This window comes from Podarcis pityusensis (genome assembly GCF_964106645.2).
Source record: "Podarcis pityusensis genome assembly, chromosome: 13".
Taxonomy (NCBI): Eukaryota; Metazoa; Chordata; class Lepidosauria; order Squamata; family Lacertidae; genus Podarcis; species Podarcis pityusensis.
This window is the reverse complement of record NC_138038.1, coordinates 10,775,562-10,802,733: the sequence shown is the minus strand read 5'-3', so window position 1 is coordinate 10,802,733 and position 27,172 is coordinate 10,775,562. Positions and strand designations below refer to the sequence as shown.

Sequence of the window (27,172 nt, the reverse complement as noted above, 5' to 3'; positions counted from 1 at the left end):
GCTTTCAAGCAAAGCAAAGCTTTTGATGAAGGGAAGGAGAAACTGTTTTGTGGTGCTAAAGACAACCAGAGAGATGGGTATCTATTTAGTGAAACACTAAATACAAGGTGATTTTTAATTTTTTTCAAAGTGGCCTAGAGAGGATAGTCTGCTTGCTAGCTGGGATTTCAACTCTGACCTTCCCTCAGGCTAGTTTACGGAGAAGGGCTTGATTTGTGTTTATACAGGCTACACTTTTCTTTTCAAAAAATCTGAAACCATTAGAAAGTGGAGAGATGATATAGTCAGAGCTGCCATCTCTCACTAGTTTGGCTTCCGAAATAAAATTTTCAGATTGTACAAAAATGGGGGGAGGGATTGAAAATTCAGGAAGAGGGGTGGATGAAAAATGCACCTTTCAAAGTACAATTATTGAGATGAATCAGCTTTCCATAATGTGCTTAATCCCCAACCGCAGCCACCTTGGGACTGAGGACAAGCCACAGGGTAGGGAGTCCCTTTTCTAAAGCCAACAGTTGCTGCCCACAATGTGTCTTTTCAGCAAAACTTGTTTACCACCTTGTGTCCTGCCCTGTCATGACCATAGCTGTCAATGTTTCCCCTTTTTTAAGGGAAATTCCCTTATTCCGAATATGATTCCTCGCAAGAAAAAGGAAAAGTTGGCCGCTATGGTCATGACTAGGTCCCACAATATCTGTTAAGATGCAGGACTTTTTTCCAGTCTGAACTCACTGGAACTCAGTTCCGGCACCTCTCAGGCAGGCGCCATTGCCATTATGAGAGAACAAGGGAGGAGTTTGTGGTGAGTTCTGGCACCTCTTTTTCTAGGAAAATAGCACAGGTTTTAAGAGCTGCCCCGGCCCAATGCAAATCCCTAAGTGTTGAAAACACACCCTTTCCAGAAGATAATAGATAGCAAGCTACTACATGAAAGCAGAGTTAGAGAAAGGTAAAGGTAAAGGGACCCCTGACCATTAGGTCCAGTCGCGGACGACTCTGGGGTTGCGGCGCTCATCTTGCTTCATTGGCCGAGGGAGCCTGTGTACAGCTTCCGGGTCATGTGGCCAGCATGACTAAGCCACTTCTGGTGAACCAGAGCAGCGCACAGAAACGCCGTTTACCTTCCCGCCGGAGCGGTACCTATTTATCTACTTGCATTTGGACGTGCTGTCGAACTGCTAGGTTGGCAGGAGCAGGGACAGAGCAACGGGAGCTCACCCCATCGCAGGAATTCGAACTGCCAACCTTCTGATCAGCAAGTCCTAGGCTCTGAGGTTTAACCCACAGCGCCACCTGCAAATACACCCAAATCTGTTCTGATACTTGAGTGTGCTACGTGTCTTGGAAAATCCTCCCTCCACAATAATGGTCGGATCCTGCTTTGCCAAATAGCAGTGCCTGCCCACTACTGGAGTGTGTGCCACTGATCTCTCGTAGTTCTCTCCATCATGTACCTTATCAAGTCGTGTCCGGAAATACGGAAGTGCAGGGGGGACGACTTACCTGATAAATAAACCTCTGCATCACAGAGGACAGACCCAAAGGCCGACCACGTGCCCGCCAGGCTGATCTCTGGCTGCCTCGTCCCCTGTATCTGTTTCCGTTCGTACACGGCAACTCCCGTCAGAGAGGCTGTCTCCAGGAAATGGCTGCACGGGGGCTGCTTCCACTCCGCTCGCTGCTTGACCGTGGGCGGGAGAGCCCACAGCCCAGCAGACGATGCTCCAGCGAGAGATCCCCTGGTGGTAAGGAAGATCTTGGAATTAGAGAGCAGGCAACTAAGGCGGGTGGACAGCAGGTCAATAAGGAAAAGCTGGTCTAAGCAAGGGAGGTAGGTGTCGGTGGAGAAGCCTCCATTCAGGTTCTGCAAGTGTGACGCAGCCCAAGGCTGGAAACGTCTCAAATGGGCAATACAGCCATAGATGAACAGCTAATGGGCCTTGTAGGGAGAGGGTGTGTCGCTTGGAACAACGGCACTCCCCACACCTGCAAGCTTGTTCTCTTGGTCAGCGGGACCTCTTACCTGTTCAAATAGCACTGCAAACTCCTGGCTGTTGCAGGGGACGCAGTCCAGGTTCAGACACCCATAATGCCTGAACCAGAGTCTGCCAGGGGGCTTCCTGGGTGGCTCTTCCCCAGCTGAGCTAGAACAAGGCAAGCAAAGACATCCCGTCAGTTCTGGGACATGAAAGAACGCCCTAACCTGATCCAATGTTCTGACTGCATATGCCACGGATACTGGGGCAGATGAAAAAGACTGAAACTTTCCTGCTAGCTTGATAACAGTCAAACCTCGGTTCCCGAACACCTCCTTTTTGGAGCATTTCGGCTCCTGAATGCCGAAAACCTGGAAGTAAATGCTCCTGTTTTTTAATGTTTTTTGGAAGTCGAATGTCTGACGCAGCTACCGCTTGAGTGTGGGAAGCTCTTGCAACCAATTGGAAGCTGCGCCTCGGTCGTCGAACATTTTGGATGCTGAACGGGCTTCCGGAACGGATTACATTTGACAACTTAGGTTTTACAGTGGTACCTCGGGTTAAGTACTTAATTCGTTCTGGAGGTCCGTTCTTAACCTGAAGCACCACTTTAGCTAATGGGGCCTCCTGCTGCCACCGCGTTGCCAGAGCATGATTTCTGTTCTCATCCTGAAGTAAGGTTCTTAACCCGAGGTACTATTTCTGGGTTAGCGGAGTCTGAAACCTGAAGCGTATGTAACCTGAAGCGTATGTAACCCAAGGTACCACTGTACTGTCTCCTCCTTCCCCACAAAGGCAGAGACATTCTGTACTCATCTCAGAAGTGTGTCCTGCATAACTATAGGTTTTTTAATTTTTAATTTTTGCAGAGTTTTGCTCCCGCTTGCTGAAACAGACCCCACCCCTGCAATCACATGCACATCCCTACTCCGGCAACCCAGCATTTCCCAAGCCACTTCCCCCGTATATTTGCAAGATCCTCTCTGGAGCTGCAAAGGCTAGGATGTCACTTTGACTTGGGATTTTCAACGTGCTGCCAACTCTCTTTAACTCTCCTCCTGGCTCCAGCGTGTCCAGCTGTGACACAAGTTAAATTGTACTGGGTTGAGGGGAGGTCATTTACCTTTCGAACCTCGTGAGAACATCTGCCACCAGGGCATCCTCCGGCAGGGGGCGCACATGCTGCCAGCTCTCCTCGTAGAGGGCAAAGGAGTTGGGGCTATGCGCCAGCCCCAAGCGCAACATCAGCTCCAGGGCCACCTGGGACGAGGAGACAAAGGGGGTGACAGGAGGCCTGGGCATGTCCAGCAGGAGGGCACTCAGTGCTGCAAAGGGGACACACACAGACAGACAGACAGTGTCAAGCATGCGATGGGGCGGAGAGGGGGGAAAGGTAGGGGCGGAAGGGTAGGGGTGCAGAGACCCAACTGGTGCACTGTGGTGGGAGGAGAAGGGAAAAGAAGCTTGCCTCATCTCTCGCCAACCGCAGACGCGGAACGGAAGCAGCCAGCGCCGCAATGCAAGACGAAATCCTGGCTGCTTGGGCCTTTTGGCAAAGAAAGAGGCAAGTCTTCTTTCCCTTCCTCCCCCCTCTCTCCCAAGTAAGGAAAAGGGCAAAGGGACCCCTGACCATTAGGTCCAGTTGCGAACGACTGTGGGGTTGCAGCGCTCATCTTGCTCTATAGCCCGAGGGGGCCGGCGTACAGCTTCCAGGTCATATTACAGGGAACCAGGCAGAGGGCCTTCTCGGTAGTGGCACCCTCCCTGTGGAACACCCTCCCATCAGATGTCAAAGAGAACAACAACTACCAGACGTTTAGAAGACATCTGAAGGCAGCCCTGTTTAGGGAAGCTTTTAATGTTTGATGTATTTTAATATTTTTCTGGAAGCCGCCCAGAGTGGCTGGGGAAGCCCAGCCAGATGGGCGGGGTATGAATTATTATTATTATTATTATTATTATTATTATTAGTGGCCAGCATGACTAAGCCGCTTCTGGCGAACCAGAGCAGCGCACGGAAACGCCATTTACCTTCCTGCCGGAGCGGTACCAGTGCTTTCAAACTGCTATGTTGGCAGGAGCAGGGACTGAGCAACGGGAGCTCATCCCGTCACGGGGATTCGAACCGCCAACCTTCTGATCGGCAAGCCCTAGGCTCAGTGGTTTCACCCACAGCGCCACCCGCAAGCCCCCTCTCCCAAGTAAACGCCACCAATACCATCTGCAAGTTTAGCCGCAGCTTCCTGCTGGCAACCTGCAAGCCCCACAGGTAGGAATTCCAACCGAACTGGCCCCTGCCCACCACCCACCCTCGCCATTCAGCCCCAGGGCTTCTGCTCACCTCCTGGACTGTGGTCTGGGAGGTGACGGCAACATGGCAGGTGGCGATGCTAGGGCAATGCACACCGCACTCGGTCTCCTGGCGCCCCATCAGACCCGCAATCTCCTCCAGCGAAGGGACGCACTCTCGCCCCTTGGTCTTGTGAAGGGCCTCTGCAATGAAGCGTCCGTACCAAGTCGCCTCCGAGCCTGGGAACTGGTTCTCTGTCCTGCTGGGACCAGGGAAACACCGGCATTAGGGAACCCACGCCCGAGAACGTTGCTCAGCACTCCACGCCCCTATCCACAAACAGGAGGAATGGATGAAACTCAAAGACTAGTTAAACATGTTAAGATAAGTTAATTGGAAAAACTTGCAAATATCAGATAGGCTTGGGATTTAAATATGTAATGTTAGAGAATAACATGTTTAAAGTTAAAATGAAAAGAAAGAAAGATGTTAAGTGAGAGCTGGACCATAAAGAAGGTTGATCACCGAAGAATGGATGCTTTTGAATTATGGTGCTGGAGGAGACTCTTGAGAGTCCCATGGACTGCAAGAAGATCAAACCTATCCATTCTGAAGGAAATCAGCCCTGAGTGCTCACTGGAAGGACCGATCCTGAAGCTGAGGCTCCAACACTTTGGCCACCTCATGAGAAGACTCCCTGGAAAAGACCCTGATGTTGGGAAAGATGGAGGGCACAAGGAGAAGGGGACGACAGAGGACAAGATGGTTGGACAGTGTTCTCGAAGCTACCAGCATGAGTTTGACCAAACTGCGGGAGGCAGTGGAAGACAGGAGTGCCTGGCGTGCTCTGGTCCAGGGGGTCATGAAGAGTTGGACACGACTTAACGACTAAACAACAACAATGAGAAAATTGGTTTTGGAAAACTGTTACAATGATATACACTGAAATTCAGCCAGGGGGATTTGAGGAAGTCACTTAACAATGTTACTAAGATTGGATAAAATACAATTAAAATGTATGTTTGTTTGTTTGCTTAAAATGTTTGGAAAATCAATTTTAAAAATTTGAGGGGGGGAAAAGTTTCCTGCATTGCAGGGGGTTGAACTAGATGAACCCTGAGTCCTTTCCAACTCCACGATTCCATCATCTCTGGCCTCTCTGCCTGATGACGGTGAGCAAGGCAATACACGCACCCATACACACGCGCACCCCGATTTCCCTTTGCCCCAGGGCTCACCGCTGGAGGTGCAGCTGCAAGTAGCACAGGACAGGAAGCGACGGCCTGAAGGTGCAGCTCATGCAAGCGAGCAGCTGCCAGTATCGCAGGTCCGCGGCTGCACCCGGCGCTGGGGGCTCTGTGGTCTGCTTCACCAGCTGGCAGTAGATCTCGTCCACCAGGGCGGGGAGGTCGTGGCACGTCTGCAACACCCCCTGCATGAGAAGGGCTGGCTCCCGCAGCCCCTCCAGCTGCTGCAGCGAGTGGAACAGCTTGACAGCTTCGTCACGGATCCCCGCGTAGCCCTGGCCACCGGGAGCTGCAGAGACACAGGGAGAAATAAGCCGTGCGCTCAGGATCCATTATCGTTTATTGGATTTAGACACCGCCCTATAAAGGTCTCAGGGCGGTTCACAAAGAAAATGGTAATACAGTGGTACCTTGGTTCTCAAACGCCTTGGTACTCAAACAACTTGGAACCCAAACACTGCAAACCCGGAAGTAAGTGTTCCGGTTTGCGAACTTTTTTCGGAAGCCGAACGTGCTCCATTTTGAGTGTTACGCTTCCGATTCGAGGGCCACACTTCCGTTTTGAGTGTTACGCTGAGGTCTGTCTGTTTTTGCTATTCATTTTGTGTTTTTGTTTTTGCGGCTCTTTTTGTTTTGTTTTTTGTGACTGTGAGGAACCCAGTTCAGCTAATGATTGATTGATTGAGTGACTGCAGTACATTGTTTACTGCTTTCATTTCACAGATCAAGGGTCTCGTTAGATGGTAAAATTCATGTTAAATTGCTGTTTCAGGCGTTGTTTTTAAAAGTCTGGAACGGATTAATCCATTTTGCCTTACTTTCTATGGGAAAGTGTGCCTTGGTTTTGGAACGCTTTGGTTTTGGAACGGACTTCCAGAATGGATTAAGTTTGAGAACCAAGGTACCACTGTATATAAAACCAAATTAAAAACAATAGCCCAATAAAGAAACCCCAAAAAGAGCTACATTCTAAAAGGGTATTGGATTGGATGTCAATAAGATCAACCAAAAAACGTAAAGGTGAAGGGACCCCTGACCATTAGGTCCAGTCGTGGCCGACTCTGGGGCTGTGGCGCTCATCTCACTTTACTGACCGAGGGAGCCGGCGTACAGCTTCCGGGTCATGTGGCCAGCATGACTAAGCCGCTTCTGGCGAACCAGAGCAGCGCACGGAAACACCGTTTACCTTCCCGCCGGAGCGGTACCTATTTATCTACTTGCACTTTGTGCTTTCGCACTGCTAGGTTGGCAGGAGCAGGGACCGAGCAATGGGAGTTCACCCCGTCGTGGGGATTCGAACTACCGACCTTCTGATCGGCAAGTCCTATGCTCTGTGGTTTAACCTACAGCGCCACCCGCGTCCCAATATCAACCAAACGCCTGGTTAAAAAGGAACTTTTTGCCTAGCACCTAAAGGTGTATAATGAAGGCGCCAGGCGAACTTCCCTGGGGAGAGCGTTCCACAGATGGGGAGCCACTGCAGAGAAGGCCCGTTCTCGTGTTGCCACCCTCTGGACCTCTCGAGGAGACACACGAAGGAGGGCCTCAAAAGATGAACTCAGGGACCGGGTAGGTTCATATGGGAAGAGGCGGTCCTTGAGGTATTGCGGTCCTGAGACACATACCACCAATTGCTGAATTGCTGGGATTGTACAGCTAACGCACGTGGTGCCCAAGGACTGAAGCCATCAATTTTAGGACAATGCTGACCCACGTGCAAGGAAGCGGTCACCCACCTGCATACGGGAAGGGTAGCAGAGGCGCGTAGATTGGGCCAGCCGTGTAGCACAGAATGGGGTTATTTTGATAAATCTGATCCAGGATTTCTGGGCTGTTACGGTTCTCCTGGGATGAGGAGAAAGAAAAAAAGCGAATTGCATGAATCAATAACAAATTCAATATTTTTATAGGGGTTCTTCTGACCCCCGGACTTCCCCCCACTCCTCTCCCCGGTTTCCAGTAATTATCTCTTCTATTTTCTGTGACTAAATACTTTTATCCAATCTATTAGGTCTCCTTTTTCAATACCCTTTATCAAATTATATTACAAGTGCTAATCCAATCCTGCTAAGGTTTTTAAATGTTTGCAATGCTCCTTCATATATTCTTATAAAGTTAATCCTTTCATTTCTTTTTTTTTTTGTGCTCTTGGTGTATATAATCTTCCCGGTCAGTTTTGCCATTTCGGCATAATCCATCAGTTTCAATATCCATTCTTCTTTCGATGGGGTTCTTCCTTCCTTCCTTCCATCCCTGGGCATATAACATTCTTGCCGCTATCACCGCGTACATAAATAGGACCTTTTCCCTCTTTCGCTATCTCTTCTGCTACTATACCTAATAGAAAAGCCTTTGGTTTTTTAATGAAAGTTATTTTAAACATTTTTTTAGCTCACTATAAATCATTTCCCAGAAGGCTTTTGCTGACTTACAGGTCCACTCTGCCCGAAGAATTTCTATTATTATTATTATTATTATTATTATTATTATTATCTTCTTTACTGAAATCCATGGATATCATACATGATCTTATATTCACATACAAAGGTAATAGTGATGATGATGATAATAATAACCTTAAATGATTTTACCATTAAATATTTATACTTATACGTGCTCTTTTATTTTACTTTCTAACTAAACAAAAATAAACCAAAGTAGAATCAAATAAACTAAACTATGTTAAGATAGACTTCCCATCATTTCCTGATGTACTTTACATTTACAATATTGAATGTACTTATACTTATTACCTTACTCTTAATATATTTTCTAATACTTTCTTGTAACGTATCGTACCATTTTTCGTAATTTATTAATATTTAATTTACACAAAGGGACGCGGGTGGCGCTGTGGGTTAAACCAGAGCCTAGGACTTGCCGATCAGAAGGTCGGCGGTTCGAATCCCTGCGATGGGATGAGCTCCCGTTGCTCGGTCCCTGCTCCTGCCAACCTAGCAGTTCGAAAGCACGTCAAAGTGCAAGTAGAGAAATAGGTACCGCTCTGGCGGGAAGGTAAACGGCGTTTCCGTGCGCTGCTCTGGTTTGCCAGAAGCGGCTTAGTCATGCTGGCCACATGACCCGGAAGCTGTACGCCAGCTCCCTTGGCCAATAAAGCGAGATGAGTGCCGCAACCCCAGAGTCGGCCATGACAGGACCTAATGGTCAGGGGTCCCTTTACCTTTACCTTACACAAGGGTCATTCAAACACTACCATAGATGTTATATTGTTATTATATTTTTGTAGGTATTTCTTGAACATATCCCATTTTTTGAGTAAATGATTGTTTTGTATTTCCCCTTAACCTATTTGTCAGTTGAGCCATTTTTCTGCCTGCAGAATTTCTAGAGCTACTGATTCTAGTCTGGGAACTGCTGCGGTGTCGACAAGAGCACCTTCCCAGAAGAGCTGCTTTAGGAAACCTGCGTGCAAATACCTGCTGCCACCATGAAGGGGCTGCCCTCGCCAAAGGTGGCTAACCAGGTGCGCCTGGGCTCTGGGCACGAAACCTGTTTGTATTTCACATTGCAAATCCTCAGGGCAGATGCTGCAACTTAACACTTTTGGGCACGTCAGCAATAAGGAACGGGCCTAGCTCTCCACTCCTACCCGCAACAATATTAATTGGTCGTTATTTAATTAGCATAGGCCTCGCCTCTCTGACAGAAACCAGCCCCTTGCCCCGAGGCTTAGATCGTTAAATTTAGGCCCTGTTTAGGGAAGTTTTTAATGTCTGACGCTGTATTGTTTTTAATATTCGGTTGGAAGCCGCCCAGAGTGGCTGGGGAAACCCAGCCAGATGGGCGGAGTATAAACAATAAATTGTTGTTGTTGTTGTTAATTATAAATAATATGTTTATGTTATTTGCCCAGAGATGGAAGAAAGAAACAATCCTGACCAGGGAACAATGGCAAACCAAGTTGATGGGACTATGCTGAAATGGCAAAATTAAGTGGAAAGCTCAGGAACCAAGAGGACAAGAACTTTAAAAAAAGAATGGGGAAAATTTATAATTTACTTGGGAGACCATTGTAAACAGGTGAAAACATTATCAGGATTTTAATCACACTTGAAAGGCAACAGAAACTATGGACAATTTAGATCAGGCATCCCCAACCTGAGGCCCTCCAGATGTTTTGGCCTACAACTCCCATGACCCCTAACTAACAGGACCAGTGGTCAGGGATGATGGGAATTGTAGTCCAAAACATCTGGAGGGCCAAAGGTTGAGGATGCCTGATTTAGATGGATAAAAAATGTGGGTAATGGATTGATATGCAGGTGTAAATATTGGCATTAGGACCCATAGAGGGGATGGTGGAGGGGGAGTCGTGAGATTTAGAGCAATCTCTTTACAGTGGTACCTCAGGTTAAGTACTTAATTCGTTCCGGAGGTCCGTTCTTAATCTGAAACTGTTCTTAACCTGAAGCACCACTTTAGCTAATGGGGCCTCCTGCTGCTGCGCAATTTCTGTTCTCATCCTGAAGCAAAGTTCTTAACCTGAAGCACTATTTCTGGGTTAGCGGAGTCTGTAACCTGAAGCGTCTGTAACCTGAAGCGTCTGTAACCTGAAGCGTATGTAACCCTAGGTACCACTGTATATGGATTTTTAATTGACTTTCATATGTTTTCTAAAATCAAATAAAAATTATTTTACAACAGAGGTGAGCCGGCAGGAAAAATAATAATTATAAAAAAGATGTTTAAACAACCCGTCAAGCCTGTATCATTGCAGACGCTCTTAAAGCAGTTATGAATAAGAATTAAAGCCTGCAGAAATGGCAGCCCAAACCAGCAGCATGACCTTAAAGGAGTGAGAAATGCTGCGTGTGCAGTTGCCGCTCCCTTCATTTAAGGGAGGAAACCGCCGGGTGCACTCATTATGCATTTCTGCAACTGCTCTCTCAGCTCCAAGGGCTTCCCAGCTCCTTTGCTGCCTGACGGGAGCGTGGCTTGGTCCACTTGCAGCCTCAGCGGGCGTGTCCTGGCCTTCGCATCACACCCATTCCCTTCCTGGCCCACCCCCCCCTCACCTCAATGTCACACATGAGGAGCTGCGTTGGGGTCTGCACGGGGGGCTTGCTGATTATGACCTTCTGAAGGGCGCAAACCCAATGCACAGCTTCGTTTAAGTGCTCTGTGTAGAGGCGGTAGCAGTGCTTTCTGCCAAAAACAGTCACTGCCCAGTATCCTGCGAAGAAGGGAGACAGAAGGGAGTATCAGCATGTGATTAATAGAAACACACACACACACGTATACACAGGTAAGGTAAAGGTAAAGGTACCCCTGCCCGTACGGGCCAGTCGTGTCCGACTCTGGGGTTGCGCGCCCATCTCGCTTAAAAGGCCGGGGGCCAGCGCTGTACGAAGACACTTCCGGGTCACGTGGCCAGCGTGACAAGCTGCATCTGGCGAGCCAGCACAGCACACGGAAACGCCGTTTACCTTCCCGCTAGTAAAGGTAAAGGTACCCCTGCCCGTATGGGCCAGTCTTGCCAGACTCTAGGGTTGTGCGCTCATCTCACTCTATAGGCCGGGAGCCAGCGCTGTCCGCAGACACTTCCGGGTCACGTGGCCAGCGTGACAAGCTGCATCTGGCGAGCCAGCGCAGCACACGGAACGCCATTTACCTTCCCGCTGGTAAGCGGTCCCTATTTATCTACTTGCACCCGGGGGTGCTTTCAAACTGCTAGGTTGGCAGGCGCTGGGACCGAACGACGGGAGCGCACCCCGCCGTGGGGATTCGAACCACCGACCTGACGATCGGCAAGTCCTAGGCGCTGAGGTTTTACCCACAGCGCCACCCGCATCCCATATACACAGGTATAAATATACTAGTAAACGGTAAAGGGATCGCCGACCGTTAGGTCCAGTCGCGGACGACTCTGGGGTTGCGCGCTCATCTCGCTTTATTGGCCGAGGGAGCAGGCGTACAGCTTCCGGGTCATGTGCCCAGCATGACTAAGCTGCTTCTGGCGAACCAGAGCAGCGCATGGAAACACTGTTTACCTTCCCGCCGGAGCGGTACCTATTTATCTACTTGCACTTTGACGTGCTTTCGAACTGCTAGGTTGGCAGGAGCAGGGACCGAGCAATGGGAGCTCATCCCATCACGGGGATTTGAACCGCCGACCTTCTGATCGGCAAGGCCTAAGCTCTGTGGTTTAGACCACAGCACCACCCGCGTCCCTATCTATTAGCATTAGTAGCAGATATAGCCCTGAAAGGAACACAGAAATGAGGGAAGTAGGAAGAGAAAAGGCTTTTGATTCCCCATGACAGGCACACACAGGTCATAGAGAGGCTATGCTTTTATATCTATATCTATCCTTTCAAACTTAGGAGCCCATTGTCTCATGAACACTTCTCTGAAGTTTAAAATTTCCTGATGCTTTCCCTTTAAGTTTTTCCATATTTTAAAGATCGCCAAGGTTCTGTGGTTTAATTTATGTTTTTACATTTTGCATGCAATGTATTTCTATTGCAAAAAAGCAGCTTTGAGACCGAGGTAGCGAACAGCAGAAGGGTCTTCTCATTCGTTGCGCCCACCCTGTGGAACGTGGTGCCCTCAAATGTCAAGGAAATAAACGACTATCTGACTTTTAGGAAGCATGCGAAGGCAGCCCTGCATAGGGAAGTTTTTAATGTTTGACGTTTTAACTGTGTTTGATGTTTTCATTTGCCGGAAACCACCCAGAGTGGCTGCGGCAACCCAGTCTGATGGGCAGCATATAATGAATGAATCAATCAATCAATCAATCAATCAATCAATCAATCAAAGAAAGCTGAAACAGGAGTTGGGAACCTCCTTCGGCTCAAAGGCCACATTTCCTCACGGGCCAGGGGTGCCAGCAATGGGCTGGGCAGACACAAACACGGCCAGAGCAATAGCCACGATTCTTCCCTTTGTACAGAAGGCTGCACTCCAGCCGCACAAAATGCACACAAAAACTCGGTTTCTACACGTAACACGCAAGCATCCACCCAAATAAGTTAGAGGCATTGCTACAGATCAAGGTCACATTCCAGTCGGGTTGTCATATTTCAAAAAATGAAAATCCGGACAGAAACGTTGTTGGTTCCTACCCCACCCCCCAAGTTGAAGAGGCCATGGTCTGAGGAGAATTCCAAGGGCCAGAGGAAAGGTTCAGAGGGCCACATTTGGATCTGAGGTTCTCCAACCCTGTGCTAAAAGGCTTGATACCCAAGCACTCCACAGCCAGGCACAGGCCCACATTCTTTACCTGTCTCCTTGTAGGTCTGCTTGTCAGGCCAAAGCACAGAACAGAGACTGGTGAGGACGAGCGAACCAAGGCACCGGGCCGTCACCTCACACCCGCTATAGTAGTCGAGGGAATCCTCCGTCAGCACAAACCAGTACTTGCGAGGACGCAGCCAAGGGGTCTTTATACCTCCCCGGACGTCCCGTTGCAGCCAGCCTGGAAGAGGCAATAGAAAGATGGTGAGGTGGAGCCTGTGCTCAGGTTGACCCCCACCCCAAGAACACGTTGGCTCTCTTTCTGCTTCTACAGGTGGGGCAGATAGGGCTGGTCAACCTGGGAAGGGAGCCCATTTATGTAGGAGAAGGAATAGTAAAAAGGTAAAGGGACCCCTGACCGTTAGGTCCACACGTGGCCGACTCTGAGGTTGCGGCGCTCATCTCGCTTCATTGGCCGAGGGAGCCGGCGTACAGCTTCCGGGTCATGTGGCCAGTATGACTAAGCCACTTCTGGCGAACCAGAGCAGCACAGGGAAATGCCGTTTACCTTCCCGCCGGAGTGGTACCTATTTATCTACTTGCACTTTGACGTGCTTTCGAACTGCTAGGTTGGGAGGAGCAGGGACCGAGCAACGGGAGCTCTCCCTGACGCGGGGATTCGAACCGCCGACCTTCTGATTGGCAAGTCCTAGGCTCTGTGGTTTAACCCACAGCTCCACCCGCGTCCCCTAAACGCTTTGTGGCTGCTCTTTAATTTAGCGCAACTTGTAATGCAAGTACCACGCTTTTCACCCCTTCGACACGAACGCTGCCACTCCTCCAAATGACTGGGAACCACCCTGCTCAAAAAGGCTGGGCAGCGTCAGCCACCCTTTCCCAGAGGCAGGAATAATGAAAACCCAAGCAAAACCAAGGAGCCCCGATTCTGCTCAGGGAGTCGCGCTGCGTTAAGAACCCACCTTTCACGATAGCATCGGGTTCTCCTTGCAGTCTCCCGCTCTTCTTCTCCGTGATAAGACTGTGTGTTTCTTCGGACACTGGCAGAGACCTGCGGGACGACAGAGCGGGTCAAGCAGGGCCTCGCTGAGCTCGAGGGCCGCATTCCCCTCTCAGCAAGCTTCTGGGGGCCGCAGGCAAAAGTGGGTGGAGCAACAAATGCAAACGCTCAAACCTTTCCACGTAGGCTAGTTTCTATGCCCCTCTGAGTGCAAGGAAATATTCTAGTCAGGCAATATTCTGGGGCTGGTGAGGACTGTGGTCTGGAGAGACAGGGTGTGGCTGCAAGGGGGAGGTGCTGAGGGCCAAACAGAGAGCCTTGAAGGGCCACATTTGCTTTACTTCAGGGCTTTATGCACCTCTGAGCTAAAGAGATGGAAGCATCAACCTGAGGCCCTAATGTGACCAGGGTGGATAAAAATCAACTTAAAAAAAATAAAATCGGATTTTTAAATTTTAAATTGGAATTTTTTTTTTCAATTGGATTTTTTAAATAAAATGCTTTTGGAGATAAAATATTTCTAGTTTTCTATTTAAGCTACATTATAGTCCAAAAGCTATTCATCAGGAAATAAAGATTTGTTTTTAAGTTTTTCATGTGTGCTAAAACTCAGTCTGTTTTTATTGTTTAACCACATCAGTTAACAAACATGGATACATACGCTATAATGTTGTTGTTTTAGTTAAATAAATTGTTTAAATTGTTGTTAAGGAAATGATTGTTTTCCTCCTTCCAATAAAGTACAGCAGAAAAGTTGTCCAAACAGTTAGCTTATTAAACCTCACAATAATTTCATCATTATCTATGTATTTCTAATAGCATAACCACATCAGTAATTTTTGATGCAACTGCAAATGAAACCTCCATCTGGTTGTAAATATTAAGATTATACCAGCAAGAATGGGTCTTTCTATAAAAATATATAATTTAAATCAAGTCTTACACATGCGAGCACCCCTAGTCAACTCATCTCCAAGTACACATGCGCCTAGACTAGCGGATTACCGCTGTCCACTCCTTTTATATGCGGACGACGCGGTAATTCTATCTTATACACGTGTTGGACTAACCAGAGCTCTGAAGATCTTTGCCACGTATTGTCAACTCAACCAATTAACCATCAATCATGCTAAATCTAAGATTCTGATTTTCGCCAGAAGTCGGAGATTATACGAATGGAAGCTTGGTGGAGCAAAAATAGAGCAAGTCCTAAAATTTCAATACCTAGGAGTTATTTTTCAATACAATTTGGGGTGGAAAGCACATATTCAACACCTACTTAATAAGGCCAAAACTCTGTCATATGCGCTCCTCCGATTTTTCTTTTCGGATGGAGCTTTGCATGTTCCCTCGGCCCTAAAGGTGTTCAAGGCAAAAGTGGTTCCCGTGCTTGCTTATGCTGCCCCGCTCTGGGCCGTGATGACAGACCTTGCTCCTCTTGAGACTCTGCAAAACCAATTCCTACGTCGACTCCTAATGCTCCCCCTGTGCGTAAGCAACGCAGCCATGCGACTAGAATTGAAGATCGCATCCTTAGAAACTTGCCTGTGGAAGCAAGTCTTCAATTATTGGTTATCATTGTGGCATAGATTACCAGACCATTACCTTGCCCAATGCTTATGGCGAGATGAATTCTCCAGCCTTTGGACCAGTAGAATTCATGCCAAACTCCTGAGCTATGGAATCTCTCCCTTAGATTCCCTAAAACTAGATCAAATCACTGCTCAAAGACTGATCCGCCAAAGACTGGATGACATCGATTTACAGCGAAATTATATGCTGGGGGGAGGTGTTTGTTCGCCCCAGAACATTGGTATCACTTTAACTTACTGCGTTCCATCATACCTCTCCTCCCTTTCGACTGTTGCCCATAGGCTGGCCTTCACCAAAGCGAGGTTTAATGTTTTTCCCTCCAATGTCCTGAGACATAGATTCTCAAAGGGCCAAACCTCCGCCATGTGCGAATGTGATAAGGAGACGCCGGAGTCGCTTCAGCACATTATGTTCACTTGCCCCTTATTCAAGGTGCCACGGGCAAATTTGTTGGGATCAATCATACAGAAACTAGAGGGTACTCCACCAAAATTCCACCTTGCCCAAATCTTGCAGGATAAGGATACCCATACGACCCTGAAAGTGGCTAGGTTCCTGGTCGCTGTCCTTACCCAAAAGCGTTGCCAAGGAGCACCACAAGCTAATTAAGGCGTAGTATGCCATTCCATCTTATAGTATTTTATTGTTATAGTAGTGTTTTAGCGGCTGTTTTTTCCCACGTGCACAGGCTGTTATTTATGTCTTGTTTTTATCTGTATGGGCCTACGGCCGTAATAAATTATTATTATTCCATATAATCAAGTCTTACTGACTAGTGATTAAAATTGTGATTTAAATCAAATCCACCCTGAGTGTGACCCATCCCCGGAGGCCTGGTCTCCAACTGGTGGGTGGGGAGTAAAAAAAAACTGCATTTCAGCTGGAACTAAAGTGAGTTCGCAACCTACCGTATTTTTCGCTCCATAAGGCACACCTGACCGTAAAGCACACCTGACCATAAGGGGCACCTACCTGGGGGGGGGGGGGTTCAAGAGAAAAAAATGCGGCTCTTGAGGGCTTTTGCGGGAGGTGGGGGAAGTGAGAGAGCCTTGCTCTGTCCCTTCCCCCACCTCCCGCAAAAGCCAGGAATAGCCACGCGAAGCCTCCCCAGGGCAGTGGGATGAAGGCTCCCCGCTGCCCTGCGGAGGCTTTGCGGGCTACCCCAGAGCTGCTCAACCCAAAGGTGGAAAGCCACCACCAGCCCCAAAGAGCAGGTCGGGGCTGGCGAGGGAAGCCCGGGTCACCCCCCCCCCCAGCCCCAGGGACCACACATTCGCTCCATAAGACGCACAGACATTTCCCCTTAGATTTTAAGAGGGGGAAAGTGTGTCTTATGGAGCGAAAAATACAGTATATGGTCAAAAATTAAAACACAGCCCCAAAATTGCGAATGTTCAGCTAAAGGTGGGGCTCAGGGCTTGAAAACTGCCTGCTCCCATGTTTCCTCGCCTCCCTCCCCACAGAACCCCAAACTGCGGCCTACGCACATTCTAGCACCCGTCCCCACCGCTTTTCCTCCTCTTCCTCGGACGCGGCCCCACACCCACTTCCCTCCACGGCTGTGGGAAAGTGGGCCGCCAGCTCTTGCACTGTTAACCTCCGGCTAAAAATAAGCTGTTTATATAGAAAGGCTGCCAAGAATTTGGGAAACGAAGGAGCTCAGGAGAGGAGAGGATGCCGGCTGGATTGTCCGAGGGAACAGTGTGTGCATTTGGGGAAGGGGGGGGCAACAAAAGAGGAAGGGAAGGGCTTGCCCCCCCACCCCTAAATTCTGCAACCCTCTCTATGAAGGGAGTCCAGCCCCACATTTATTTTATTTATTTATTTTTGCCTCTGACTTGCATATTTGCATTTCCCCCACCCCAGTGTCGCCAGGACTGCTCCAAAATGTGCAAAATAGTTAAGCGATTTCCAGCCTTATCCACCCACCGCCATCTCTGAATTTTGACTCCATCCCATGCATAGGGTCCACTTGCAAGTGCTATTTCCCATTTGTACACTTCCATGGGTCCGGGATATACAATATTCTCCTTCTTGTGGGGGTGACTCTAAACTCCATTTCAGGTGCTCAGGGGTACTATCATTAGTTAATACGGAACAAGCACTTATGATTCCATTTGGGGCTTAGAGGGAGGGCCCTCCATGATCAGAGGGAGGTAGATTGGGGGGCCCCCCACAAGGGAGATGGAAAACAGGCAAACCAAGACTCCCAGTAACTCCTAGACAAGGGCAGGCAAATAGCAGGAGTTGGGCTAACTTTGAAGGCCAGTTTTAGGCTTCTGGCAAGAGTGACCAGTCCCTCCCATAGCAGATTGCAAAGTGCAGAATAAGAGGGAAAGAGAGAGGGCCCATCTACGTTTTGGGCCTGGCCACATCCACCGCTGGCTTCGGCCCCACCCAAGATAATACTAATAATTTATTATTTATACCCAGCCCATCTGGCTGGGTTTCCCCAGCCACTCTGGGCGGCTTCCAACCGAATATTAAAAACAATACAGCGTCAGACATTAAAAACCTCCCTAAACAGGGCCACCTTCAGTTGTCTTTTAAAAGTAAAATAGTTGTTTATTGCCTTGACATCTGGTGGGAGGGCCACCACCAAGAAGGCCCTCTGCCTGGTTTCCTGTAATCTTAGTTCTCGCAATGAGGGAACCGCCAGAAGGCCCTCGGAGCTGGACCTCAGTGTCCGGGCTGAACAATGGAGGTGGAGATGATCCGTCAGATATACTGGGCTGAGGCAGTTTAGGGCTTTAAAGGTCAGCACCAACACTTTGAATTGTGCTCGGAAACGTACTGGCATCCTGATAGCCTGCCAGGTGAGCTCAGGTAGAAAGAAAAGCTCCCCAACCAAGACAAGAGGTGCTGCCAGCCAAGCCCACAGCCTTTAACCCGGAAGTACGTGGTACCATGATGAGAAAAATCAACGCCTTCACTTGCTCACTCTCCTTCGCTGACCACTTTGATCGCCCTGGTAATGAGAATAGGTCCTGGGGTTCGAGTGCAGATTGAGAGGCACCCATCTCAGGCACCTCCTGTTGTCCGTCATCCAAACGCCTAGCTCGAGACTCGGAATTTCAGAGTTGTGGGTTTGAGCCCCACGTCGGGCAAAAAGATTCTTGCACTGCAGGGGGTGGATTAAATGACCCGTGTGGTCCCAACTCTACAATTAATAATAATAATAATAATAATAATAATAATAATAATAATAATTTATTGTTTATACCCCGGCCATCTGGCTGGGCTTCCTCAGCCACTCTGGGCGGCTTCCAAAAAAATATTAAAATACTGTAATACATCAAACATTAAAAGCTTCCCTAAACAGGGCTGCTTTCATATGTCTTCTAAAAGTCTGGTAGTTGTTGTTCTCTTTGACATCTGGTGGGAGGGCGTTCTACAGGGCAGGCACCACTACCGAGAAGGCCCTCTTCCTGGTTCCCTGTAGCTTCGCTTCTCGCAGTGAGGGAACCTCCAGAAGGCCCTCGGCACTGGACCTCAGTGTCCGGGCAGAACGATGGGGGTGGAGATGCTTCTTCAGATATACTGGACCGAGGCCATTTAGGGCTTTAAAGGTCAGCACCAACACTTTGAATTGTGTTCAGAAATGTACTGGGAGCCAATGTAGGTCTTTCAAGACCGGTGTCATGTGGTCTCGACGGCCACTCCCAGTCAACAGTCTAGCTGCCACATTCTGGAATATATATATATATATATATATGTGTGTGTGTGTGTGTGTGTGTGTGTGTGTGTGAGTCCATTGCCACCTAGATGTTTTCAACCCCCCTCCCAAAAGACATCATTCGCCCCTTTTCCTTTCTGTTTTCCCCAGGCACTCAGCCACAGCTATGTTCAGACACTTGCTCTGCGGAGGACGAACCCCAGAGCTCTCAGCTTCACACACAGGCCTCTGTTCCCCTCGGCCTTTTCCCAGGCCCTGTCTTGCAACAGAGGAAGATGCTAGAGTCCCTTTCCTCCAGGCGCCCTCGCTAGGCCTGACCCCAGCTGGGAACCATTAGCTTGCAAGCGGGGCGGGAGGAGTGTGGGTCACCAGACAGAATTCTTCCCACAATCGCTTCTCCTCTCTCTCTCCCCCAGTTGCTCTCTAGTTGAGAAAGAATTGAGAAACCTTCCAAAAAGGAACAAAACAAGGCACTCTTGGGATGCATTAGTTTAAGGCCCAGGAGGAATGCCCCCCAAATGCGGGTTGAACTCTTAGGTTTTCAGTGTCTCAGGAAATTGGTCTGTTTAGCTCAGTGTCATCTACATCGCGATGCCTGACAACAAATCCTAATTATTGGGTCCTTTTGCCCCATCTTTTTGTGCCTGCCAAGCAGCCGTGTCATGCTTACGATAATATTTTATTCTCTTGTTAATTATGCTGTTTTAAATGTGCATTTTATATTTGACTTCACTCAGCAATGTTTTCTTTTGAAATGTTTTAAGATTTTTGTTTTGTTTTCGTTAACTTTGTGCTAAATATGTATTCTGTAGTTTACCTCCTTTGTAATGTTTTATTTTGAAATCTTTGAGATGGTATTTTGGTTTCCTGTTAATTGTGTTGCTTTGACTGTGTACCTTCTTCAGAAATGTTTGATTCTGGATTGTTTTATTGATGTTTAATATGAAGTAAACCGCTTCGAGATTTTTCTTAAAAATATAAAGCGGTATAAAAATGAAATAAATGAATAATAATAATAATAATCTACAATGACTTGCAGCGGTTCTCCAGAGTTTCAGATTGGGTTTCTCTCCCTAGTCCTACTTGAAGATATCAGCAACTGAACCTGGGATCAGAGTGCATCTGAACATGTACAAAGTGTTCTCCCCACACAGCCGCCCCCAGATATCTGAAATCAGAGGGAATAATTTCAGGGGAGAGGGTGGTGTTTTCTAGGCAAGCTTAGGCCCTTCCACTTATTCTTTTTTAAAAATTAAAGACTTATTTGGGCAACTAGAATGATCTTTCCCCCACTCCTACGCCTGCAATCTAAGTTAGTAGGAACCCCCAGTCATATGCTAATTTGAGACAGGACCAAGTCCCAGGACTGTTGTTTTTTTTAACATGCAACAAGAAAATCACATGCAGTGTGTGATCCTCCCTTAGCACGTAGCTACTGCTGCAAACCACTGCGGATCCCAAATCAGAAGGTAGGACTTCGAAGCAAGGTGGCTTGTTACGGAGGCAGGATTCAGCCATAGGGATTTTTTTAAAAACTGTATTCACTAATGCCTTTCCAGTATTTTGCTTTTGGCCAAAGGTGGAGCCTGATGACAGCATCAAAGAAGAAGAGAATAAGTTGGCAACAAACAGAAGGGGCAGGCAGTTATTGGCCTTTGATGGGCAAGGGTTCTTACTTAGATTGCAGGGACGGGAGTGGGGAAAAGATCTAGTTGACCAAATAGGTCTTATTATTATTATTATTATTATTATTATTAAAAAGAATAAGTGTCAGGGCCTAAGCCAATCACATTAGTTGCAGGATCCTACAGGTTTCTGCTGACAGGAGCCAGAATTCTGACATGAACAGCTACCTCACCCACAATAACACATTTGTCTATTTGAGTGCCATGCCCCAAACTGAATCAGAATTGTAGAGTTTGTAGGGACCGCGAGGGTCATAAAAATCTGCCCTTATTCCCTTATGGGGAACAAGGGCAGATTTTTGTTTATTACAGGCCCAACCCCATGCAATGAAGTAATCTTTTGACCAACGTGGAAATCGAACCCACAACCGAGATTCAGAGCCTTGTGCTCTACTGACCGAGCTGCCCCATGACCCTTCGCTGCTCACCTTTCGGAACCGCTGCTGGTCCGACTGGGCTGAGTGACGTTCACCTGCAAGGGAGCTCCCTGAAAAGCAAAGGGGGGAGAGACACACTGATCAGGACACAAGAAAACAAAGCTACGCTTTGCATGTGATTTGGATAAGGAGACATGTTAAAGGTAAGGGGACCCCTAACCATTAGGTCCAGTCGTGGCCGACTCTGGGGTTGCAGTGCTCATCTCGCTTTATTGGCCGAGGGAGCCGCGTACAGCTTCGGGTCATGTGGCCAGCATGACTAAGCTGCTTCCGGCAAACCAGAGCAGCGCACAGAAACGCCGTTTACCTTCCCGCCGGAGCGGTACCTATTTATCTACTTGCACTTTGACGTGCTTTCGAACAGGGCAGAGAGAGACTTTGGATTCCTAAGATTTTTGGATTCCTAAGATTTAGAATCCTAAGATTCTAGCCTTAACAATTTAAGCATTATTGGGATACATGGTTATACAGAAAATGTAAAGGTAAAACTCTTCCAGGTGGCCTTGCCACACTAGGTTGGCAGGAGCAGGGACCGAGCAATGGGAGCTCACCCCGTCGCGGGGATTCGAACCACCGACCTTCTGATCGGCAAGTCCTAGGCTCTGTGATTTAACCCACAGCGCCACCTGCGTTAGAAGACAGGTTGGAAGGCTTTTAAGACTGGGGGGGTGGGTTTCAAAAGCCGGAACAACACCCTCTGCCGCACATTATTATATTGTGTGTGTGTGTGTTCTCACACAAAAGCAAGAGCCCGGTCCAGAGAGAGATTGGGGGAAAATGCACAGTAGCGTCGCCCTTCCCATTTCCCCAACCACACATGGGAGTGAATTATTAATCTGCAATTTTCCCAGGCTGCCTCGTCTGGGTTGCTGCCCCTCCCAGGCCACAGTCTGTCTGGCTAGCCACCCCCCACCCCCACCCCACCGCACACACCGCAAGCTGCAGCAGCTGAACGGGTTCCTGTATCCTCAGCCGACCTTGGCACTGGGCTCCGGGGCTGTGCAGAATTGCACAAGCACATTGCTGAGTAAGATACAGGCAAACAAAGTCCTATTGTGGCCAAGGCTTCCTTCCTCTGCAAAGGGGGATGGGCAGGCCGGGAGAGCAGAAAAGTCCCCAGCAGAGGGCAAGAGGGAAACCTGGCCTCCTGCACCTTATTCAAAGGGGCTCGGTGGTGTTGGCAGGCGCCAAAATCTGCAAGGAGGTTTTTGGCACAGTTAAAGGGGACCGGGGACGGGGGCAGTGCAAGACACACAGCCAGGTCCGGTTTCGACATAGGCCAATGCGCTCCTCCTGGCCCCCTCTCCCTGCCAGAGCAAAGGCCAGGTGGCAAAAACGGGAGAGACGAAATATAAAGCCAGGGAGCTGCTGCAACAGGTAGCCTGTTATAGACAGGGCACCAACTGCCCTCTGGCATTAGAACACCTGTTATAAATCAGATCAAGTTTGCAAGGGCTGCCACAATCCTTGCAGGGGCAAGCAGGCTGGCAGCAGGCGCCAAGAGAGTGTGGAAGGATTATTCTGCAGAAGAAGCGGAGCTGGAACTGGCAGGGAGACCCTGGTACACCTTCAAATGCTTACCAAAAAAGAAAAAGTAGAACCCTCTTTCTCCTAGCTCAGTTAATTATCACCACCCGTATCATAAACGCTGCCAGATTTTAGGATCAAAACCACCGATTTAAAATGGCGAGCTGAGGAATGTACAAATTCAGGTATGCGCCAAAAGCCTAGGGTTTGCCATATTTCAGAAAGTAAAAACCAGGACACCCCGAAAGTTGTGGAGCCCAAATAATGCCTACAAAAGGCTGCTATTGATGCTAGATGTAATAATAATAATAATAATATAATTTATTATTTATACCTCGCCCATCTGGCTGGGTTTCCCCAGCCACTCTGGGCAGCGTCCAACAGAATATTAAAATACAATAGTCTATTAAACATTAAAAGCTTCCCTAAACAGGGCTGCCTTCAGATGTCTTCTAAAAGTCTGGTAGTTGTTGTTCTCTTTAACATCTGGTGGGAGGGCGTTCCACAGGGAGGGCACCACTACCGAGAAGGCCCTCTATCTGGTTCCTTGTAACCTCACTTCTCGCAGTGAGGGAACTGCCAGAAGGCCCTTGGCGCTGGACCTCAGTGTCCGGGCAGAACGATGGAGGTGGAGACACTCCTTCAGGTATACTGGGCTGAGGCCGTTTAGGGCTTTAAAGGTCAGCACCAACACTTTGAATTGTGCTCGGAAACGTACTGGGAGCCAGTGGAGGTCTTTCAAGACCGGTGTTATATGGTCTCTGCTGCCACTCCCAGTCACCAGTCTAGCTGCCGCATTCTGGATTTGTTGTAGTTTCCGGGTCACCTTCAAAGGTAGCCCCACATAGAGCGCATTGCAGTAGTCCAAGCGGGAGATAACTAGAGCATGCACCACTCTGGCCAGACAGTCCACGGGCAGGTAGGGTCTCAGCCTGCATATCAGATGGAGCTGGTAGACAGCTGCCCTGGACACAGAATTGGCCTGCACCTCCATGGACAGCTGTGAGTCCATAATGACTCCCAGGCTGTGCACCTGGTCCTTCAGGGGCACAGTTACCCCATTCAGGATCAGGAAGTCCTCCATACCCACCCGCCTCCTGTCCCCCAAAAACAGTACTTCTGTCTTGTCAGGATTCAACCTCAATCTGTTAGCCGCCATCCATCCTTGCTTTACATCCATGCTATGCAATGACTACATCCATACAGCACAGCATTGTGTGCTGCCATTGCTGGTGATTTCATCTGAATTAGAGGAAGTGGCAGAAGCTAATAATGGTAGGTCATATAGGAGACCTGGGAGATCAAAATGTTGACCAAGGCTATGGAGAAGGATACAAGACAAGGAGAAGGACAAATGCCTTTGTTATCACAAGGTGGAACTAGCAATGGAAAAGAAGAAGCGAATCCTGATTTATGACTCACTCAGCATGCATAAAATCAGCCTTTCCAGCACGTAGGCTGTGTTTAAAATGAATTCATCGTTCAGAAAATTATCAGCAAAGCAGAAGAAGTGGGATGTTCTGATGATGCTTGGAAATGCAAAACTTTGCTGGGTTTCCTTTTGGTTCGGCAACATGCACCATCTTGCTCTCTTCAGCTTAAAATCACCAAGAGGGCGGCTGTCATAATTCAGATTATAGCATTTACAAGCATATTAAAATTCGTGCACCAAGCTAGCCCTAGCTTCAACGTTGTCCCAACCTGCAGAGGAGCATAGCTGAAAAGACAGTAAGAAACAGCGAGTATGTGGAGGCCAAGACATAAGCAAAAGCTGTCTTGATTTCGTGAGTGCCATTGTAATATGTCAGGCTGCATTGTATCTTTAAAAAATCACAGTATGCCTGCAATCTGGCACTGTTGCTCAGCACATATTTAACAGCACTATATTTATCTGCCCAGAGGGCAAGCACTGGGCACACAGAGAGAGGAAGAAGGGGGCTTGCAACTGAGGACCAGTAGAAGCAAGCGCTGTCTGGCAGCCATCCCATTACATCCCCCAACACTATAAGACCGCTGTGATTCCCTTAGCTCTCAACTATCCTCATGTTAAAAGGACGCGGGTGGCGCTGTGGGTTAAACCACAGAGCCTAGGACTTGCCGATCAGAAGGTTGGAGGTTCAAATCCCTGCGACGGGGTGAGCTCCCGTTGCTCGGTCCCTGCTCCTGCCAACCTAGCAGTTCAAAAGCACATCAAAGTGCAAGTAGATAAATAGGTACCGCTCTGGCGGTAAGGTAAATGGCGTTTCCGTGCACTGCTCTGGTTCACCGGCCACATGACCCGGACGCTGTATACCGGCTCCCTTGGCCAATAAAGCGAGATGAGCACCGCAACCCCAGAGTCGGTCACGACTAGACCTAATAGTCAGGGGTCCCTTTACCTTTACCTTTCCTCATGTTACGGGGGGTGGGGGTGGGGAATGCCAGCTTCCGTAAGCCATGATTTCCCCAAAGTACCAAACGGCAAGGTTTGCAGCACCGATGGGGCCATCTTCGTCTCATGCAAGGTTGTCATGCAAGCGACAACTCTTGGAATGCCTCCTTCTGCAGAATTATTCAAAGTGCAAGAGGCCCTGCCCTTGTTTTTGCATCTTTCCAGTGGGTACATATGCAAAGGCTGGTGAATAAATGCCACAGTCCCGTTCCAGAGACTGAACTCCTTTGCAGAGTTGAGGGTAACTCAGAGCTGACAGTTTCATCACAGCTGATCACCAGTAATGGCACACACACAGAGTGCTTCCAGAACAATGCATTATATTATATTATATTATATTATATTAGTGGTACCTTGGGTTACAGATGCTTCAGGTTACATACTCCGCTAATCCAGAAATAGTACCTCAGGTTAAGAACTTTACTTCAGGATGAGAACAGAAACTGTGTGCCGGTGGCGCAGAGGCAGCAGGAGGCCCCACTAGCTAAAGTGGTGCCTCGGGTTAAGAACAGTTTCAGGTTAAGAACGGACCTCCAGAACGAATTAAGTTCTTAACCCGATGTACCACTGTATATTAATTAGCTTCCTTGTCCCAACTTTCCTCCAAAGCGCTCAAACCAGCGTTAGAAACTCAGATATATAAGCTAGGGGCCAAATGGCTCCTTAAACCAAGGTTACAGTCACCAAAACAGAATGTCTGGTTGCCATTTTGGGGCAAGAAGGCTCTAAAGTCTTATTTTCCATGCTCCAATTTTAGTATATGTGCTGCACTAAAATCTTATTTTCCAAATGATGGACTGACTGTGATTCTGTTAAACACCTGGCTAGTTCAGATGACAACCTTGGGCTAGCTGAAGAACTTTGAGAACTTATCCAGGGGCAATCCACACGTATAATGATGACCTATTTGCACCTCTTTTTCTTAACGGTGACTGCTCCTACTCAAGGCTGCACAGAAAACAACAACAATTTGGTTCCAGAAATGCATTCTGATTGTGCAGATAAAATATAACGGAGAGAATTCTATAGGACATGGTACTAGTGTGTGAAAATAGTCCAGATCCAATGATCCCCAGATGATGGACATGTCAGGTGCCATCCTGGAGCCCAGGCATCTTGACTTGGCCCCAAGTAGTCGATAGCCAGGTACAAAATGTGCCCAGCTAATTTCAAACTTCCATACATCATGTATGGAAGTATGGAAGTGAAAGCTGGACCATAAAGAAGGCTGATCGCCGAAGAATGGATGCTTTTGAATTATGGTGCTGGAGGAGACTCTTGAGATCCCATGGACTGCAAGAAGATCAAACCTCTCCATTCTGAAGGAAATCAGCCCTGAGCGCTCACTGGGAGGACAGATCCTGAAGCTGAGGCTCCAATACTTTGGCCACCTCATGAGAAGAGAAGACTCCCTGGAAAAGACCCTGATGTTGGGAAAGATGGAGGGCACAAGGAGAAGGGGACGACAGAGGACGAGATGGTTGGACAGTGTTCTCGAAGCTACCAGCACGAGTTTGACCAAACTGCGGGAGGCAGTGGAAGACAGGAGTGCCAGGCGTGCTCTGGTCCATGGGGTCACGAAGAGTCGGACACGACCAAACGACTAAACAACAACAACACAATTTCGAACATTGAAGATGATGTCCGTGGCTCTTCCCCTTTCCGTATTATCCTCACAACAAGCCTGTGAAATGGGTTAGGGTCAGTGGTGGTGAGCTTGATGGCTGAGTGGAAACATGGACCCTGATTTCCCAGGTCTTAGTCCAACACTTACCCGTTGCATGATGAGCCCACCAGGAGTTAAGACAGCTCCCCTAGAACCCTTCTCAGACGACTTCCTAGTAGGATTAAGCTACCAGAGCTGGAAACTGCAGGTTCAGAGTCTTTGTGGGAGAAGGCCCTAATTTGCTTCTGGCAAGGAGAACCCTAGGAAGGACTCCTCAAGGTCTCCTCAAGGAGAGAGACTTCCAGCCGCCCATCAGGCAAGACCTTTCCACCTGCCTTGCCCCACCCTCCAATCTCTGCTTCTCTCTTTTTTTTTAATAATAATTTTTATTAAGTTTTCCATTTTAACAATCCAATCAGATCACAT

General features: G+C 48.3%; 1 protein-coding gene across 3 annotated transcripts in view; it reads right to left on the bottom strand.

Moving 5' to 3' along the window:
• Positions 1-27,172, bottom strand: part of PLEKHH3 (pleckstrin homology, MyTH4 and FERM domain containing H3) — a 38,898-nt gene that overhangs the window by 974 nt on the left and 10,752 nt on the right. For all 3 annotated transcript variants that reach the window (XM_080976778.1, XM_080976777.1, XM_080976779.1), the window contains exons 2-11: positions 21,114-21,172; positions 13,694-13,782; positions 12,760-12,954; positions 10,550-10,707; positions 7,250-7,358; positions 5,505-5,802; positions 4,318-4,525; positions 3,100-3,236; positions 2,024-2,144; positions 1,504-1,739 (exon numbers count right to left, since the gene is read on the bottom strand). In XM_080976778.1, the coding sequence (XP_080832904.1) occupies positions 1,524-1,739; positions 2,024-2,144; positions 3,100-3,236; positions 4,318-4,525; positions 5,505-5,802; positions 7,250-7,358; positions 10,550-10,707; positions 12,760-12,954; positions 13,694-13,782; positions 21,114-21,172 (1,590 nt within the window). In that variant the 3' untranslated portion in view covers positions 1,504-1,523. The remainder of the gene's footprint in view (positions 1-1,503; positions 1,740-2,023; positions 2,145-3,099; positions 3,237-4,317; positions 4,526-5,504; positions 5,803-7,249; positions 7,359-10,549; positions 10,708-12,759; positions 12,955-13,693; positions 13,783-21,113; positions 21,173-27,172) is intronic.